This window comes from Poromitra crassiceps, assembly GCF_964638095.1.
Source record: "Poromitra crassiceps genome assembly, chromosome: 16".
Classification (NCBI taxonomy): Eukaryota; Metazoa; Chordata; class Actinopteri; order Beryciformes; family Melamphaidae; genus Poromitra; species Poromitra crassiceps.
Genome location: NC_139645.1, coordinates 10,631,983 through 10,653,191, shown reverse-complemented (window position 1 = coordinate 10,653,191; position 21,209 = coordinate 10,631,983). Strand labels below are relative to the sequence as shown.

Sequence of the window (21,209 nt, the reverse complement as noted above, 5' to 3'; positions counted from 1 at the left end):
AATCAGTAATTAATTACAACAATGCATTGACCAACAGTTCTTTAAGAAGAAGAAGAAAAAGACTTGAGGCAAATGTTTGTTTACTGCGGTGTGTCCGGTGTTCAGCGCGAGACCGCTCTCCGCAGAGACACACAGCAAATAGTAAATGCGGTAAAATGCGCGGCGTCTGCGGAGAACACGGAGTCAGCTGTCATTTTGTCAGTTTGCATGAATAGAATACTTTACAAATCCATACTAGTAAGTAACCAACTAACATAGCAGCCATTAGCCAATCAGCCTCGGAACTGACTGCGACGTTTGCGGAGGATGTTAATGTTGCGTTGATGAAGGCTCGTAGATTGATCTCCACAGCGAGCCACCTACATGAGATATTTGTTGGCCAAAGAGTAACTTTTTGGGCCATAGTGGTCAATGTCGATCCCTGCTTATAGAAAAAACTTAGCTGTAGTAGACTGTAAAAAAGATCTCAGCTTGACTAATCTTTCCATATGTCTGATAACACGCGAGCTGTGAAGATCACCCTGATATTTCATCATAGCACTGGGAGCTCATGCTTCACGTCCAGCTCTCGATTGTTAAAGATTGTATGCAAATGTAACTGGCTAGAGAGAGATCACATGACCCTCACAGCTGGCTAGAGAGAGATCACATGACCCTCACAGCAAATGTAACTGGCTAGAGAGAGATCACATGACCCTCACAGCAAATCTAAATGGCTAGAGAGAGATCACATGACCCTCACAGCAAATGTAACTGGCTAGAGAGAGATCACATGACCCTCACAGCAAATGTAACTGGCTAGAGAGAGATCACATGACCCTCACAGCAAATGTTTGTCACAACAAACAATCCATCTTTATTACGGTAGATGCATCATCAATCCTCTGTATGCTAATGTCCTGCATATGTCTGAAATGTCTGCTCCATTTTAATTTCCCTATGGTGAGTCCTTCACTGTTATAGATTGAGTTTTATTAGAGTGTCATGCATTCTATAGTGCCCAGCCCAGACCTCATGGGCCTACAAGACACACTCAAGACACACTGTTATTGGTAGCAACTAATAACTCAATTTTAATAACCTTAGCTCTTCATTTTCAGACCAGTTGATTTTGTTTCTGTGTTTTTGGACATACTGCCTGGATGACTGAAGTGAATCTACACACAGACCGAGACATCTTTGCACTGTGTTGCGCCGTTCGCAAAAAATTACACTGAGTGGACTATAGGGGGCGCTATAATAACAGGATTTTTTTTTAACGCAAATGTGATATCTCAGACACAACCGGAGCAATTTTTACGAGACTTGGATGGATATTAATTTTGTCACTGTGTTCCAGCTTTCATGGGGGATGACATGTTCACTTGTTTCTCTCCTCTCCTCTGCTCTCCTCTCCCCTCTCCTCTCCTTCTCCTCTCCTCTCCTCTCCTCTCCTCTCCTCTCCTCTCCTCTCCTCTCCTCTCCTCTCCTCTCCTCAGTGGGGTTCCTCGGTCTACCTGTGTTATAAGAAGTCTGTTGCCAAAACCAATACAATAGCCTACAAAGCAGGTAAGTCTCCCTAATCCGCTCGCTGTGAGCTACCAGATACTGCTGTATATCTCCTCCTGACCGTGCTAACAAAAGTCACCGAATAGCCCTGCAGTCTGTAAACACCTTCTCTCCTTTCTCACAATTTCCCAGGTCACTGGCTGCCTCCTCTGTGCAGGAGACAGGAGTAACCCAATATTTAAAGAATCATTGCCGAGTTTCACCTTTTAACTGAGATCACATTGGAATGTTGTCCAAAAAAGATGGTGAAAGCTTTACGGACAGACAGTTTGGTTATCGGTTATTATCGGTTATTATAATAATAATAATAATAATAATAATAATAATAATAATAATAATAATAATAATAATAATAATAATTATTATTATTATTATTGTTTTTGTTATTGTATTTGCTATTTGTATTTGTTATTTGTTTCTTTATTCTTCTTCTAATTCTTCTTTTACATCCGTAAACCTGTGTATATCTCAGAAACCCTAAGGCCCACACTAACCAAATTTTGCAAAAAAATTACACCAATCTACCAAAGTTTGGCGATATTACCAACACCTCCTTTCCTGTTTTTTAACCATCCATACCACTGGGCCAATCCCTGAAATTTGGCCCAATGACAGATATGACAGATATTCAAGCCCCTTCGGGGGCAATAGGCTTGAACCCCTGGTATTGCTGCTTGCGGCTATATTTATTATTATTATTTTATATACAGTATATATATTTTTATCAAAGGTCATTTTTGACTGGTTAACATTAGTTGCAGTGACATTATTGCTTGTTTTTGCCTCTGCTAAAGGGGTGCTACTGCAGAAGTGTCTCTATCGTTTGGTGACTGCAGAATATGTGAAGCGCCTCTGCTAGCAGGTTCCTGCTTGTTGAAGCATGTTGATGCTAGCAGGTTCCTTCTTGTTGAAGCATGTTGATGCTAGCAGGTTCCTGCTTGTTGAAGCATGTTGATGCTAGCAGGTTCCTGCTTGTTGAAGCATGTTGATGCTAGCAGGTTCCTTCTTGTTGAAGCATGTTGATGCTAGCAGGTTCCTGCTTGTTGAAGCATGTTGATGCTAGCAGGTTCCTGCTTGTTGAAGCATGTTGATGCTAGCAGGTTCCTTCTTGTTGAAGCATGTTGATGCTAGCAGGTTCCTGCTTGTTGAAGCATGTTGATGCTAGCAGGTTCCTTCTTGTTGAAGCATGTTGATGCTAGCAGGTTCCTGCTTGTTGAAGCATGTTGATGCTAGCAGGTTCCTGCTTGTTGAAGCATGTTGATGCTAGCAGGTTCCTGCTTGTTGAAGCATGTTGATGCTAGCAGGTTCCTGCTTGTTGAAGCATGTTGATGCTAGCAGGTTCCTGCTTGTTGAAACATGTTGATGCTAGCAGGTTCCTGCTTGTTGAAGCATGTTGATGCTAGCAGGTTCCTGCTTGTTGAAGCATGTTGATACTAGCAGGTTCCTGCTTGTTGAAGCATGTTGATGCTAGCAGGTTCCTGCTTGTTGAAGCATGTTGATGCTAGCAGGTTCCTGCTTGTTGAAGCATGTTGATGCTAGCAGGTTCCTGCTTGTTGAAGCATGTTGATGCTAGCAGGTTCCTGCTTGTTGAAGCATGTTGATGCTAGCAGGTTCCTGCTTGTTGGAGCATGTTGATGCTAGCAGGTTCCTGCTTGTTGAAGCATGTTGATGCTAGCAGGTTCCTGCTTGTTGAAGCATGTTGATGCTAGCAGGTTCCTGCTTGTTGAAGCATGTTGATGCTAGCAGGTTCCTGCTTGTTGGAGCATGTTGATGCTAGCAGGTTCCTGCTTGTTGAAGCATGTTGATACTAGCAGGTTCCTGCTTGTTGAAGCATGTTGATGCTAGCAGGTTCCTGCTTGTTGAAGCATGTTGATGCTAGCAGGTTCCTGCTTGTTGAAGCATGTTGATACTAGCAGGTTCCTGCTTGTTGAAGCATGTTGATGCTAGCAGGTTCCTGCTTGTTGAAGCATGTTGATGCTAGCAGGTTCCTGCTTGTTGAAGCATGTTGATGCTAGCAGGTTCCTGCTTGTTGAAGCATGTTGATGCTAGCAGGTTCCTGCTTGTTGAAGCATGTTGATGCTAGCAGGTTCCTGCTTGTTGAAGCATGTTGATGCTAGCAGGTTCCTGCTTGTTGGAGCATGTTGATGCTAGCTGGTTCCTGCTTGTTGAAGCATGTTGATGCTAGCAGGTTCCTGCTTGTTGAAGCATGTTGATGCTAGCAGGTTCCTGCTTGTTGAAGCATGTTGATGCTAGCAGGTTCCTGCTTGTTGAAGCATGTTGATGCTAGCAGGTTCCTGCTTGTTGAAGCATGTTGATGCTAGCAAGTTCCTGCTTGTTGAAGCATGTTGATGCTAGCAGGTTCCTGCTTGTTGAAGCATGTTGATGCTAGCAGGTTCCTGCTTGTTGAAACATGTTGTTGATGCATCAGACTTTGCGTTGTGAGATCAGCCTGTGCAGTGTGCACGCTGGCCAATCCATCAGAGATCAGACTGTTGTGAGTGCAGAAACACTGACAGAAGTCACTCTCTGCAGACTCTCTTACAGTCGGCCCTCATCTTCTGATAACGCTGTTTGCTCGGTGTGGGCGTCTTTTGGCCCGGCCTCAGATTGGCTGGCTGATGTTTTGTTGTACATGTCTTCAGTGTTGAGCAAGTTACTTATTAGTTATGTAATATACTACATATTACTAGTTACTTTCATTTGAAAGTAATAATTTACTTTACAATATTACTGTCTGTCTGTAGAGTAACTCTTACTTATATTACTTATTACACTACTTTTGCATTACTTTCACCAAAATGACTGCAGTAGCAGAATGACATCGCTGCCCCGGAACCATCCCGAAAAATAATTTATACCGTCTGAAGTCAATGTAAACTGTCCAAAATTCTAAATGTTATCTTTTTCCTTTGTTATTCTAATCTATAGTGGTTATTTGCATAAAAACACACAATTTGATTAGGAAATTATTATATCTTTATTTAAATGTGCTTTGATTAAATCTTTTACTCAATTTATAACTTTTGTTACTTGACAAAGTAACTGGTATTACATTACTGAAATCCTATTGTAATAATAAGTTATATTACTGAGTTACTGCTAAAAGTAATATATTACATGTAATATATTACTTTTGGAATGAGTTACCCCCAACGCTGCATGTCTTCAATATGCAGCAGACTGTGAATGGAGCGATCCTATCTGCTTCTCACTAATGCTTTGCATGAGTCAGACTAGAGATACAGGAACTTTCTCTTCAATATTTGAGCCCAGATATTTCTGGAAACGGACTTCATCCATCTTTATTTATAGACACTCTAAGCCAGAACTGAACAGGCCCATTTGGCTGTAGTGGTTCTGGTATAAATGCTATGATATGGTAAATATGCACAGCAGAGTAAATTGGCACATTAGCTGTTAAATATTGGTGGTGAAATGCAAATTACACGGTGCAACACTGAATCAGATTATGTTAATCTAGCGTTCAATGATACATTACCTTGGGAAATATGTATATTTAAATATGTAAATGTCTCACTGCGGTGGTAAATGTGCACTTTTAACCTGTCCAATTTTCCAGCGTGAAATCGACATGTTAAATGTTGACACATCTTAGTGGTGTGTTTGAAAATCCGACACTGGGGTGATTTTGTTTCTGTTCTTTCCTTTTCTCCCTGCTGAAACTAAGCTTTGATGAATACAAAGCTCTTAAGCAAAGCCAGATGTAGCACAGAGTTGAGCAAGTCAAGTGTACCAAACTACATGATTACTTAACTCTGTTGTCAGCTGTATTGATAATGACTAATTACCCAAAGGCCTGATTACCCCGGTGTGATTGCTTATTATAGTCGGGCGTTTCTCTCGTGACATTGATTAAATTATGCCCTACATTATCATTGGGATTTGGATAAATCGGGCCGGTGTTGCTCCGTTTGGACCTCAGTGGAACCATCTACATCTGCTCTTAATTGATCATCGCTGAGGAGCGTTTGCACTGTGCGGCTCTGTGGATTGAGTCATCTCCGTTTATTTGTACCCTGTAGGTTTGTTCAGCAGATATCCAGAAGAGGACTACGAGTCCTTCCCTCTGCCGGAGTCCGTGCCTCTCTTCTGCCTGCCCATGGGGGCCACCATCGAGTGCTGGCCGGCTCACACCAAGTACTCCCTGCCCGTGTTCTCCACCTTCGTCCTGACCGGAGCCTCTGGAGAGAAGGTGAGGTGGACGGGTCAAATAGACCTTATTCGCTAACCCCGGACAGCGCCATATTGTTGACATACCGTCCTGCAGCTGACAACTATAGTAACGGCCTTATTGTCGTTTCTGTTCCATTACAAAATAGCGATAGTGATGACAGCAATAAAAACCCCAGAGTTGTTGTTTGTATGCTGCCATTAATGCCTGTAATAATAAACAAAAGAAAAAACGAGGTGAACAGACTTTGCTGTGAGGAGCTGTCAGAAAGTTTCACCTGTCTCTCCTAACTATCCACACATCTCCTGTGCTGCTGACGTATCCTCCCTTCACGTCTGTGGACGGTAGAGATAGAAGCAAACCACGGGGACTTTATTGCTGTCATTACTACAGCCATGCCTAACGCAGGTCACCATCCGAACACAATTGGAACGATACAGGTAACGCTAACGGCGGCTAGCTTCCTATAAACTCTGCTCTTACATAGGCTGTCACTTAAAGCGGCTGCGCTATGTCAACAACATGGCGGCAGTGGGCGTGCCCGTACATGAGTGACGTCAATCGAATAAGGTCTATAGGCAACTAGGCGTATTCAACTCCATCAAGGTGTCTCCTTCCACAGCTACCTCAATACACCTGTCTCCTCCCACAGCTACCTCAATACCCCCAACACGCAGCCTACAGACGTGGTGGCCACTAGCAGTGAAATGTTTGGCTATCATCCTGATCGTCCTCTTATGTTCAGAGGTTCTGCTCTTCAGTTCTCTGCTTGTCTTCCCAACATAACAAAAGCCACAATGATATTTCAGTGAATACGTCACCTGTGCAGTTTTACATGTGATTCTATGGCATGACTTTGATTTATGAATTTATTTATTTATTTTTGTTAGCTGGATGTATGAAAGGGCATTCTCTCTCTCTCCCTCTGAATTCCAATTGTATATTATGTTGATCTATATATGAATGAAGATTCTTCAGTGGATGACTTGAGGGTAATGTTGATCCAGCAGATTGATGGTGGCAACATGAAGGTGATTCAAAATAGGAATGATAATTTAAACTTCTAAAGATAAAACTATAACACTGTAACACAGAGGTTGAAAAACTGTGTGTTGGTAAATTCCTCAGAACTAACCACTGGCATGTTAATTGCCTACAGGTCAGGTAAAACCTTTCAGAATAAAAGCATTTTCTTAACGTCGGCAATGTCAGACATTTCATGACTGTTGTCTACGTGTCTATAAATAATATAAAGGAACTAGGTCATAAACCAGACCGCAGGCAAAAATGTAACTTGACAGTGTGAACAAGATGGCTCCGACACTCTCACTCTCATACAGACGACGAACAGCATCTGAGGCAGAAGCAGCAGCTGCTGACTGTTGCTCCATCTGAACAGACTGTAACTGCCATCTGAACAGACTGTAACTGCTATCTCAACAGACTGTAACTGCCATCTGAACAGACTGTAACTGCCATCTGAACAGACTGTAACTGCCATCTGAACAGCTGACCGCAGACTCACACCCTACAGTGGGGTGCAAGGAAACCACACTGGTGGTGCGTGCCAGAAGGAAACCACACTGGTGGTGCTGTGTGCCAGAAGGGAAATAGGCCAGGCGTGCATAGTGCTGATATCGGGGGAAAACCTTGTAACAACACATTTTTATATTTTCACTCCAAATGAAGGATTACATTGATCCTCTATGGATTGAGAAGATTCTGCAACGTCTTTGGCTCATAAAACCCTTTAAGAACTCAAAAAATATTGTTGTCAAGCCCCCCCCCCCCAAAATTTTCGTTTTTCTTAAATAGTCAGAGAAGATTTTCGCCCAACTGTAACTACATTATCTTCCCATCGCCCCCCCTCCCCACACACCCACGTATGCACACACACATACACACACTCACTCTCTCCCTCACACAGACACACACACACACACACACACACACACACACACTCACTCACTCACTCACTCACTCACTCACTCACACACACACACACACACACACACACACACACACACACACACACACACACACACACACACACACACACACACACACACACACACACACACACACACACATTTTCTATAGTTCATACACTGCCTGTCAAAGGTCTGGAGATCTCTTGTCTTTTCTAAAAAAAAAATGTTTGATTTTCTCTGTTATTTGTCAATTAAGAAGTGAAATACCTGCAATGGTTTTGTAAAGAAAAAACATCTATTTCACTCCTTTTCATATTCACTAAATTGTCTCTTTGTTGTGAAGAGAAGGTTTTTCATTGCAGAGCGTCTCTTGGCACGAAGAAAGTGTGAGCAGTTGAGCTGCTCAGGAGGTTTTTCTTATCAATAGATTATAGATATAGATCAATATATATAGTTATTCGTTTTTGTTTTAGTGTTATCGTTAAAATATTTGCATGTATGATTTGCCTTTCCTCAAACTAAACCTAGTTAGTCACACACACGCACACGCACACACACGCACGCACGCACGCACGCACACGCGCACGCGCACGTGGTCCTCAGTCCAGCCATCAGCAAACAAAACCAGGAGGCAGCACATCAGAAGCTGTTAGAGACTGACCCACATAGCCCGCCTAGCCAGCCAGCAGATAAGCCGGTTAGCTTTGATGTGTGTGCGAATGGGAACGGGTCGTATTTCCAGGCAGCAGAGGGGATCTGATGGACTAATGCTGACAGCGGCCTAACTAACCGCTGTTTGTTTGCCCACAGTTGGCACTTAGTGTATTGAAGTTCAATAGAATTTAAACGGCGTTGCACAACATCAGCACTCGGTCGGTTTATTTTACTTTTTCTCTGCTTATTGAGGTTTCCGTCTATAACAGCTCCATCAAGGATGATTTATTTCAGCTCACATAACTGTCTGCTCTGTTTCTATATTATTTGGCCAGTTATTTTCTTGCACTTAAGAGTTTTGTCAGGAAAAATATTGTTAAACACTCACTGTGGACTTGTTTGAATTACACTTTTTCTGTGTGTTTCTATCAGTGTACACACTATAGATTACGGTAGATTGATAGCGATATTAGATCATGGATTGGTAGATATAACATTGTGAGAGATTAGAACATATAGTTCAGGGGTTCCAAAAACTTTTCAGACCAAGTATGTACCAAACCAAATTTCCCACGGACCACTGTGGATACCAACAATTTTCCCTCCATAAAATGTGCTGATTTAACTATGCAATAGCATCAACAACATGAGGCTATAGTTCAAAATGGACACACACACACACACACACACACACACACACACACACACGCACACACACACACGCACACACACACACACACACACACACACACACACACACACACACACACACACACACACACACACACGACCCATTTGAGAATGTTTTTTCCCCTTGCCAAAATTTAGCCTAACTTTGGACCATGATTTAGCCACCTTCCTGACAAGGTAGCATGACTTGGTTGCTACCAATCGATGTCTTAGGTCTTCTAGTTTCATATGATACCAGAAGCTTCACACTGGCTTTAAAACTGAGCCAACTACAGTCTCTGAATTCTTTTTTGAAAATCGTGATATTTCCAGAAAGTTGCGATATTTCTGCAATTGTGATATAAAATGTGATTCATATCCAGTTCATATTGAGTTTTTCTTGTTATACATTTTTAGAACCTTAAAATTATTTGAAGGAAAGTGATTTTGTAAAAATCTCTTAAGCAATTAATTGCAGCCTCTCTGGTGTGTTTATTATTGTGTTGTTGTTGTTGTCTTTGCCTAGATGAATTGTTCAATGTGTGGTACATGATGTGTGGTACATGATCAGGCCCGTAGCCAGGGTTTGAGGAATACCGAGGTCATTTTAACGCGGCGTGGGGGGCCGAGGGGGGGCTGTGCCTCCCCTGATAGAAAATGTTGTCCATTTTAAAGTAAAATGCTTCAATCTGGTGCACTTTGAGAGCAAAATTAAGAGGCTAGATCTATAAAGAACTACAGACATCATGTTAGATTAATATCCTCTTTGCTGTGCTGTTGCTTTAAAATGATACAAAAAATAAGTGTCTCCCCCATTGATTGTATAATAGAACGTCTCCCCATATAATATAATTTATATTCTGCATACAGGTCACATGGCAGAATACTGCTCAATTAAATACAATGGCCCATCTACACAAACATCACTTACAGGGGAGTTACTTACCCATTCACTTCAATAGAACTGTCCCCAAAGTCTAGCCCCAATCTAGCCTCAATGCAAAATCTGAATGTTGTGAGTTATTAGCCTGGGTAAACCCAGCCTCCACTGCTATCAGTCACAAGTCACTTGTGACTGATGGCACATAGATAGAGGTCACGTGGAGGCTGGGTTTACCCAGGCTAGTGAGTTATCTCTCTTCCTTCTATAGCACACAGAGAGGAAGCAAATTGTTGCATTTCCGATCAACTGTCGCATTAAAACATCAATGACAGATGAATAGATCTGGGGACCGGGGCTATTTAAAAAAAAAAAAAAAAAATGTGTGTGGAAAATACCGAGGTCATGACCTCAATGGTAGCTACGGGCCTGTACATGATCTGTGTGCAGCGTTGTGAGTTGTGTGTCCCTTACGTCTCCTGCTCCAGGTGTACGGAGCTGCCATCCAGTTCTACGAGCCGTACCCTCTGGAGTGTCTGACCGATCAGCAGTGCTCTCAGCTGGGTCTGCACGCCCCGGAGCCTCGCAAGCCCAGCCCCGCCCCGAGCCCCGCCTCCAGCCCCACAACCCCAAGCCCCGCCCCCCGCTCGGTCCACACCAACAAGTGCATCTGCCTGCTCTCCCATTGGCCCTTCTTTGACGCGTTCCGCAAGTTCCTCACATTCCTCTACCGCTACTCCATCTCCGGCCCGCACGCCCTGCCCATCGAGAAGTGAGCGGCCTTCATTATTTTCACCTTTGTCTGTTATGTTTTTCTTTGTTTGCTTACCTTATTGTTATGATTTATTTTTATGTAACATCTACTCAATATAATTGTTAGTTTTGCACTTTGTTCCTTATTATTATTCCATACATGCACTATTTCTTGTTCTGTGTGCAAAGCTGCATTACTCTACAGTCTACACTGTAGTGTACAGTGTATTTGCCTAGCGGAAATACATGAGCATGCTTTTTCTTTGATCATCAAAGTGTTTAATATCTTAACTCTTCTACTATATGGTGTCAGCTTGACTAATTTAAAACCTTCAGATCTGCCACTGTTCATCAATCTATGATGTTCAATGCATTCCAAGGAGTCGTTTTGTGTTGAAGTGTAGTAATTAGTGTGTTCGTGTGTGTGTGTGTGTGTGTGTGTGTGTGTGTGTGTGTGTGTGTGTGCTCGTGTGTGCGTGCACAGCCTCTATTCCTCACATACGTTGTCTTTTCTACTTCAGTTAGTGATTTCCTACATTTCTCAGAAAGCCTTTTTAACAACCCTCAGAACAAGCCTGAACGTGTCGGATTCGTCACATGTAGGTAGAGAGAGCAAAAGTGATAACATTGTAAGAGGTTTTTAATCAAGAAAAGGTGTGCGTTGCATCCTTTACTTGAATGCAACCTGCCTTGCTGCTGCAGTGCATTCTGGGTGGAGAAATTGGTCTCTCCTCTCCTACGATGGATTTCTCCCTGTGTGATTGGTGAACGTCTCTCGGTGCAAAATGGCGGCTCTAGAAAGAAGGCCTCGCTCTGTGACGGACTGACGGTGTGACGTCACCGTAGTAAGATCGATCTCGGATTTTATTAATCAATTCATAGTATTCCGATGATGTCACAAGCCTTTTTCCTACCAATAAGGCGCTACAATACACACAGCTCATTGGCTGTAAGTGTCACTTGATTGTAATCACCTGTTAATTGATCACAATCACCTGTTGTTTTCCTACCAAAATGGCCCTGTGGTGATCTAACAGAATACTATCAATATCGACCCATCCAAATGAAGATCGATTTGAATCTGGGAATTCGATTATTTAAACCCAGCCTTAGTGACTTCACCTCGTCAGTCACCTCATATACGATTGGCCACTTATCCACAGAAATGAGGAAAAAGACACCAAACTACTTAATGGACCCAGAAATACAAGATACAGGATATGAGCAATAGCTTGTTAGTTGTGCAGTAGTGTTGGAATGTGTATTTTTCCTTCAGCGTCAGATGTTCAGTGCTGACTTTGCTCTGGTGAGGCCGTGTCTAGCAGAAGATGAAGATTGATGCTCTTGATGTTCCACTGCTGCTCATAACTCTCAGCCACCTGAGCGGGATGCGCTGACACATTGCTCCCCCACCCACTGCTGGTTATTTTTGGCCTCCCCCTCCCCCTAATTCTTCTTCTTCTTCTTCTTCTTCACAGGCACATCTCTCATTTTATGCACAAAGTTCCCTTCCCTTCCTCCCAGAGGCCTCGGATCCTGGTGCAGGTGAGTCTAACGAAGCGTCTGCAGCAAAACACATCCTCCGTGTTAACTGTAACGCTCGGTGCACAAGGTGCAGTTTTAGACGCGAGTAGTCATTTTGCATAAATTTGTTCTCATCAGGAGAAGGCGTTTCAGCATTTCCAGTGGGCTCGTTCAGCTCGTCCATTATGGATGGGTATTTAAATGATGTCGTACAGACATTCTACCTGGAGGGGGGGTTTCATCTCCCTTTCCAACTTCTCCGCAGCTTTCTCCCCACGACAGCCTGATGCTGAGCCAGCCAGTGTCTTCTCCTCTGCCACTCAGGTGAGAGCTTCCAGGCCATATCCGTCTGACACCCCCGGGCTGATTCTGATGGAAATTATCTGGTGTTTTGATCCCCGGGCTGCCTGAGACATTCCTGTGGGATGACGTGTTTCACTTGTTTCCAGTGTGTAATAGAGGTGTTAGGCCGTTTCAGATGTCTTCTGGCTCGTCTCTGCAGAGCAGCCGAGTGCAGTCAGGCGAGGCGTCAACAAGCCCAACACTCCCGACGGCACACTCACTGCTATCTTTCTTCTTCTTCTACACTTTTTGTTTAATGGCGGGGGGTAAACAACTTAAAAGGTGCATTACTGCCACACACACACTGTTCAAATGACCCAGACCATTCACGTTAAGGCATTACAGGTGGTATCCTATAATAAGAATGCAAAGTGTCTGTGTGTGTGTGTGTGTACTGTATACAGTATGTGTGTGTGTGTGTGTGTGTGTGTGTGTGTGTGTGTGTGTGTGTGTGTGTGAGTGTGAGAGAGCACAATTGTGTTTGGCCACAGCTATGCCATTTTACGTGCGATCGCGCTGAATCTTTCAGGAAGTGTAAAGAGCACCCCTGCGGGTGACCTAACGGAGACAGATGTTTTAGTTAGGTAAGGTAATTAGGGCTGATTAATTGCACTATTTACCTAATGATTGCCCTAATCACCTAATGGACACCACTGTGTTCCAGACCGGCGGGGGGGGGGGGGGGGGGGGTCGCCGGCCCAAACTCCCAGGGGTCCACTAGTTTATTGATGTCAAATATGGAGTGACATATTGGAATAGATGTAAAAGGTTTCTTCATTACACTGTGGGTGTTTGATACATCTGTGTTGAACCAATGAGCGCTCAGCTCGAGGCGTTTCCCATCATTCCTCTGCGCTGTGCAGCAGGGAGCAACTGCAGCGCCGCGCTCCAAATCTGCACCCCGCCTCTGTCTCACAAGAGTCCTGTGGCTCACACAGTCAGGCAGGCGAAGCACGTCAGACAACTTGTCTAACCATCATGCAACGGGCCAAGCAAGTCACTGGTCGAAACCGCGCAGGGCTTGTTGATCTCAAACGAGCCTATACTGTAGAGTTTGCCTGGTTCCAGACTCCTGAATCAGTTGGAATCAGATTTTGTCGAGCAATTAAGAGAGTCTGGTGTTTCCCTCGTTCTCACTCTGAAAAATATCGAGCCAATCAGCGCATTCGCAGGCGGGGCTAAAGTTGGTGACATTTGAACCGTTCATGCAACAGTTTCTCATAGGCGTTTCGGCAGAGTAGATTGCATGCATTTGAATTGACCCCATCATCACCCCCACATATTGTCTTTGCCAAAATGATATTTAATTTTGTGCATTTGTATGTTTCACAGCGGCGGTCGATTCTCCACGCTGCTTCAGAACCTCGGACCGGAGAACGCCGTCACTCTGCTGGTGTTTGCTGTGACAGAACATAAGATCCTGGTCCACTCCTTACGACCCGCGGTGCTGACGAGCGTCACCGAGGCGCTGGTGTCGGTAAGTAACTGGACTTCCACGAACGCCTATTGAAAGTTGCAGTTGGAGACGCACTGTTTGTTGTGTTTTTGTGTCTTTTGCGGACTGAAATGTCTGTCTTGTGGCGCACCGATGGATGGAGCCTTGCTTCTGTTTTATCTGTCCCTATGTTTCTTCCTCCTCCTCCTCCTCCTCAGATGATCTTCCCATTCCACTGGCCGTGTCCCTACATCCCCCTGTGCCCCCTGGCGCTGGCCGACGTGTTGAGCGCCCCCTGCCCCTTCATCGTCGGCGTCGACTCGCGCTACTTTGACCTGTACGACCCGCCGCCGGACGTCAGCTGTGTGGACCTGGACACCAACACCATCTTCCAGTGAGTCAAACCCTCCCAGAAATACAGAGTCAATACAGCAGGCTGTTGCACTCGGAAAGTTAAAGGATCAGTTGAGTGATTTTGGACCATTATGTAATGAGGAGTCACTTCCATTCCTGTAGTACTTCTTGGACCAAAGACAGTTATTGTCTCCAGAGTCAGCTGTCAGTTGACACAGCGAGCTCCGGTGCCTCTTGCTGCTAACAATGAGTCTAAGGGCCTGATCCACCTAGCGTCTTTTTCCGACTGTTAACTGCTGGGAATGCGCTCAGGAGCACTGATCCCAGCACACAATATACAAGGAAGCAGTCTGACACTAACGTTAGTTCTGCTTGATAGCTGACAGCTAGCAAGCTAACAACACAGGTAGGCTACGTTATTAAAAGCAGTAAGCACAACACTCACCAGAAATATTAAGTGTCTAGCCAATCTGCTCCCACAATTGGGCCTTTCTGTCTCTGTTGCGATAGTTTCTCCATATGATTAGTTGCCAGAAAAGGAGCACCCGACACCAGCGTCTTTCTGAAAAGTTAAATTATTTTCAGCTGGAAGCGCTGGGAGTCGGGCGCAAAAAAACGGCGGAGCGCTGTGAAAATAGACGCTGGGTGCAGCGCACTTTCTCTAGACGTCCGTGTGCGCCCGCATACGCTCTCCCCCCATTGGAAACAACTGAAAAAAGATACTGGACCTGAGGAAAAGACGCTAGGTGTACACAGGCCCTAAATATACAGTATAATAATAGAGCTGAAGACAGCAACATAGCTGCTGCTGCTGTTGTTGTGTGGATATTGGTTTATATCATTATAACTCAATGAAATCCAACCTAGTGCACATTAGTTTCAGGATCGCTTATAAGGCCTGATATCACTTATTGCAGGTATAAATCTGTCACGTGTGTAGGAATTGTCACTGCTCTGTTGACGTGTCTTGGTGGATATTGTACAATAGCTTTGTGTGTGGGTTCATGCACAGTGAGTTGCACTGAGGCACAGATGTATAGTGTTGTATAGTGTTCCCTCCCTGCTTCTCAAAAAGCTCCAACAGCCCTATTGTCTTTGGTGCCTTTTCCCCTCCAGACTGCATAACTGCCAGCTCATGAGTTCTAACTTTAGATACCAGGCCGTTTTCCTCGCGGTTGGAAGGAACTAGTTATTTTTACAGTGTCAGACTTGTTTTAATATGATGAGAATGTAATTTTCTGGTGTGTCAGGTCAGGCCAGTAATTGTTCACATCATTTTTCTGGCCTTGTTATCGGCTTTTGGGTGGTCCGAACTCCCCCGTGCTACCCATGTTGGTTCTGGCCTCGCAACCTCTTAGCGTGTGCTTCTGTCTGAACTCCCCCGTGCTGCCCATGTTGGTTCTGGCCTCGCGACCTCTTAGCGTGTGCTTCTGCTTTTTCCAGCAACGACGATAAGCGGGCCGTCACATGGAAGATCCTGCCAAAGAAAGCCTGTAAATACCTGATGAATGTGCTGAGCAATCTCTACCAGCAGCTGGCCGACGGTGAGTAGAGAGCTGAAACATGAACTGATCGTGGAACAAATCACTTAAAAAACTAAAACTAAAAGAAACAAAACAGGTGTGGCGTGCTTATCATATATTCATGTCACTGCAGCACTTTGTTGGTGTATCATAAAAAAAAAAAAGCTCTGTCTTGGCCTTTGGAATAAACATTTCCAGGAAGTAGAAGATTTAGATTTAGTAGATTTTTCCCATGATGTAGAATCATATTTGTGGTCAGTTGAAGTTTGTACAGGAAGACGAAAGACTTCTGCTTAAATGCATGACATGTGTTTCTTAGTTAGATGAATATAAATAGTGAAGTTGATCCTACACTACAGTATGCATGACTTTTTTCATCACTCACTTTTTGGCCACTGCATGATCCCATTTGTGTTATTTCATAGTTTTGACGTCTTTGCTATTATTAAATAAAGAAAAAGTCACCTCCAATCTTTTGAGCGGTAGTCTGTGCATCTCCTCTCTCATTCTGGTCTTTCTTTGGGAAGAGTGTTCTCAGACTCCACGGTCGACTTCCCCTGTCTGAATGCATTCAAAGGGTGAAGGACAATTTAATGAGTCTGTGTCTAATCGAGGTCTTTAGAGAAAATGCTAAACCAACAAGCGTTATGCACCATTGATTGATCTTCTGTCCTGTTACATTTGGGACTTTTCCAGGCACATTCTTATTCCGCCTCCTCTATAGTTTGTGCTCCATACAATCTGTATCGTTCTGCCTTCCATTCATTTAATCCATTCAACTCATTGAAAGGAAGAAAGCCAGTAATAATCCCTTCATAGCATAATCATTCCTTAACGACTGTACCTGTCGGCTATTGTACTCGTGATGTTGGTGTCAAACTTTCTCTCTGTGTGTAGAAGAGTGCACACGCCACTGCAGAGACCATGAAACCTGCTGCGTATTGAGCTATATAAATGGAATAATTTAATTTTCTGATCCAGTGAAGTTGAAAATCTACCCAGCCGCTGCCTGAGAGTGCTGAATATTGATATGGCTGCCAGAGTTTAAACTTTTAAGCCTCAAGGAACTTTGGAAACTCCGATATTATTTTTGTGTATTTTATTATCCCCCGTGGGGAGATTTATCCTCTGCATTTGACCCATCCTATGCTAGGTGCCTACCTAGAACCTAGGAGCAGTGGGCAGCCGCAGTGCAGCGCCCAAGGACCAGCTCCGGTTCTTTATGCCAATACCTCGGTCAGGGGCACTGACAGGAGTAGTAACCCAACATACATGTCGTTGACGGGGGGAGGAAACCGGAGCACTTGGCAGAAACCCACACGAACACGGGGAGAACATGCAAACTCCACACAGAAAGGACCTGGGACGGACCGGGGTTCAAACCCAGGATCTTCATGCTGTGAGGCAACAGTGCTATAACCACTGAGCCACCGTGCCGTCCTTAGCTTGTGTTTATTTATCCTAATAATAATCCTAATCCTCAATTGCAATAATAGCAGTGCCTGGTTATTATAGTTAAAGCAGCTATGAGGAACTTTCATTTTGTGTTGAGATTAGCGCCCCCTCTGGACAAAGGCAGTAGTGTTTTCCCCGGAATGAAGACTGCATTTCCTGAACCCCCCAAGCCTCTTCTCCTTGTCTTCTTCACCATGCCCAGAGCTTCACTGAGCCTCCTCCAGCTGTCCCATGTTACGGAGTCGCGCACAGGCATTTAGAATAACTATATAGAAATCACCAATCTTATCGCTGATGGTCTCTGATGTAGGTAATATAGAGGCATCAGTATTACATCATAACCAGTTAAAAGTTCCTCGTAGGGCTTTAACTAAAACTAAAACTGTGTGGAAAAATATTTAAGTGAAAACATATATATAGACTAGAAAAAAATGAAAACTAACTGAAACGATATTGTGTATTTACAAAGCTAAAATGAAATAAAAATGTACTGAAAATGTCTTTAGTAAATTTGGCCAAATTTGTCAACACAACAAGACTGGGATGTCCACATGCCAGTGAGTCAATTGCCTTCACAAACTGTTGTGTTTGTATTGTAATACCTATTCTGAACATCTTAAATCTTGTCCTTGACAAATACCCAATTACGAAAACTAAACATTTTTAAACAATAAAAACTAAATAAGCAAACCCGCTCTGGAAACTAACTGAAATGAAACTGAATTGAAAACAAAAATTAAAAACGAAATAAAAATAACTAATAAAAAATACAAAACTATAATAATTCTGTTTAACTGGCATAAAAAAAGTCCTTTCACTCATATGCTTTTATCGTAACGACTTCATCAAATTGCAAACGCTGCAACATTTGTCGTTTCCATTTGAACTGCTAATTCTGCCTCTCCATTGAAATGCTGAAGAGATTGGATCACCTTGGTGATGTTGCCGTCTCCCCTGCAGGCCAGCTCCGGCCTGACGGGCTGCTGGAGCTGAGCATGAGCCAATCAGAGCTGAGCTGTGGGAAGAGCCTGCACACGCTGGAGCTGGAGATCCAGGAAGCCTTCCTGCGCTTCATGGCGGCCATTTTGAAGGGCTACCGCTCCTTCCTGCGCCCCATCACCCAGGCGCCTTCTGAGAAAGCGACAGATGCCAGCTCACTTTTTGACTTGCAAGGTAAATGGAGTGAAGTCCTCATGACCATCAGATACGGTTCACATTCAGTGTGAGTGCATGTTAGACTGAAGTTCAGCTCCTGCAGCGTGAGTTTGAAAGTCTTCCAAATGTAAGGGAAACACAATGTAAATTGAATTGGAATGACAGGAAACCAAACTTGAGTTCCATGAAATTCCAAGAATATCAAAGAGTAACTTCTAAGAGAGTTTGTCTTGACTTATACTAGCTAAACATTATGAATCAAACATTATGAATCAAATAAAAGACATCAAATCCAAAATTAGGGTACCATGTTCTGCATCAAATACCACCTGAATGATATTCAGTATTGATAATATGCTGTATAACACTGTGGAATCTCAGATATGTGGCAAGAAAAAACAAACACAAACAAACCAACATAGAGACTAATAATTATATATAGGTCCACAGACTTTCATTGAATTAAATTAACTGAAATTCCAATTCAATTTGTTTCCTGCCCCTTCCTTCTTCTTTTCTAATGACAATTCCAGTTCCTCAGTCAATTCATGAATTGAACCGAACACCCCCAACCAGAACATAAGTCCACCACTTGGATGTGAAAGGTGAAATGCATTTAACTGCTGTACCTTGGTGAAACAGAAGACCAGGCTCCAGAACCTCTGCTCAACCTTCCCGCAACATATTGACCACCCACACAATTAGTCAGTGTTAGAAGAAGACGATCCATAACGGCTTGTGTTGTTTACATTTCCTACTTTTGCAATATACGTCCCACTTGTTAATCGTTATTCCGGCTCCAGAACCAGAACCAGTTTGAACCACAGCCACACGGCGTGACATTGCATGATTAGCCATAACGAGTGTATGAATATGAAACTAATAGTCATCATCTGCAGCACCTCTCCTCTCCACAGCTGGCCTGTTTGAGAAGCAGATGGTGTTGTTTAATACATGAGACTCCATGAGCTTCCCACCACCACCACCACACAAACTGTTATGGGAGGAAGGCTGGGATTTGGAGGATGGGGTGGTTTTGGGGGTTCCTGGCTGTTTTCAGGCTGCTTGGGAAGTTAGCGAGTGCTGCAGCTGTTAAACACTCTCTGTGGCTGCAGGATGCTTCTGCACTGCAGCCGGGGGGGAAACTGGCTGCCATCAGCTCAAATGATCTGAGGTGATGATGGCCTTAGCCAAGGTCGCGTCCAATATGAGTTACATGTATATGATATAGCACAGATGTGTGTGTTCTTTGTAAGAAATCGACTGCGCGGACTCTTGCATGGTGACTTGAGGAAAGAGACAGTGTTCATAGAGACACTGCGGAGCGCGTCACCATTCAGAAACCACGCCCAAAACGGGGGGAAACAACCCCCCCCACCCAATCCTGCCGTTCTCCTATGTCGCATGCATAGAGACACTGCGTAACGCATCATCATTCAGAAACCACGCCCAAGACGGGGGAAAACAGAAATCCCCCCTCCAATCCTGGCGTTCTCCTATGTCACGTGCATGGTTGCGTGTTGCACAAAAAGATCGTATATACGGAAGATGAACACTCCAACTTACTTCCTTGACAGCTAGATCCACATTTTCTTCTCGCCAATTCTCAATGGCTTCCTTGTTTTGCTCGGGAGTACAAAAACTTTAGTTGGCGATTTTTTACATTTCTTGTGTGCGCAGCTCAGCCCACAACAGCTTTTATAGCTATGATTAATTCAAGGAAAATGACGCTGGTGTATGGAAGTGAATGGAGCCCTTTCCCCTGTGATGGGCGTGGCCTATTTCATGCAGTCTCTCTATGGATGAACCGCTGGAGGAGTTTCAGACCCAATATATCCGATGCTAAAATGCAGATTATGCGTTAATGTACAGACACTTTCTGACGTGGTGCACTCAACGGTTTGCGCTCTACCACGTTTCTTCTCATTTACATTTGTCTCGGTCTCGGGCCGCATCGAAGCTAATATCTCGTTGGTGGATCTATCATAACCTACGTGCTTAATGTAGATCATCAGTGTCTGTGTTTATGAGCTGTTGATGCTATTAGGCTAACGCAAAGTTACGATATCTTGTTCCCCCCTGCTTGTAACATGAATTGCTGGAAAATAAAGTTTTCGGGGTCAGGGATGAACTCCAAATCAAATGTCTCATCACAGAGTGCCAATATGTTGAAAAAGACATGCTTTGATGTTTTTGGGGGCTTTTGGAGGCCATTGCCTTTATTAAATGGATTGGAGCGCTGCGCCCAGGCAGGCGAGACATCATTGACTTTAATGGTCAGAACTGATTGGTATGATGAAAAAAGACGGGTTGAAAATAGCCCTGAGCGCTTCTGCTTTAAATGTCCCCCTCCCCCCCCCACACACACACTCTTTATCATCTGTCCCCCCCCACACACTCTTTATCACCCTAATTGATTGGTGTTATTATGGGGAAGTAGGACCCAGCAGAGCTATGCTTTAAATATCTGTGGAGAGATGATCCATCAGCTGCTGGAAGTGTTCCTCAGCAGCGACGCAAACACACACTTGGCTTCCCCCCTCTGCACTGTGAGCCAACGTCCATCCATCCTGGTCCTGGTCCCACTAACATCAGCACCAGGCCAGCTATTAGGGAAGCTGTTCACCATGTTGTTGTACATCCCAAATTGTCCATTACACTAATAACATTGCGTTGGCTTGCCTCCTCCAAATCGAGATGAATGTAAGTTGTACACGGGGCCGTTTGTTGGTTAAATTGATACATGCAGTTATTTTTAATGCGATGTCACACACCTCAGGAAGAGGACTTTGAA

At 43.9% G+C, this 21,209-nt stretch overlaps 1 protein-coding gene across 1 annotated transcript in view; it reads left to right on the top strand.

The window, feature by feature from the left end:
- The window catches only part of LOC310790869 (C-myc promoter-binding protein-like), a gene marked incomplete at its 3' end in the record, with an annotated part of 114,135 nt that overhangs the window by 52,345 nt on the left and 40,581 nt on the right, over window positions 1–21,209 (top strand). The window contains exons 4-12 of the mRNA XM_083652575.1: window positions 1,479–1,548; window positions 5,592–5,761; window positions 10,363–10,646; window positions 12,106–12,172; window positions 12,417–12,475; window positions 13,826–13,970; window positions 14,147–14,322; window positions 15,726–15,826; window positions 18,221–18,433. Coding sequence (XP_083508701.1) covers window positions 1,479–1,548; window positions 5,592–5,761; window positions 10,363–10,646; window positions 12,106–12,172; window positions 12,417–12,475; window positions 13,826–13,970; window positions 14,147–14,322; window positions 15,726–15,826; window positions 18,221–18,433 — 1,285 coding nt within the window. The remainder of the gene's footprint in view (window positions 1–1,478; window positions 1,549–5,591; window positions 5,762–10,362; window positions 10,647–12,105; window positions 12,173–12,416; window positions 12,476–13,825; window positions 13,971–14,146; window positions 14,323–15,725; window positions 15,827–18,220; window positions 18,434–21,209) is intronic.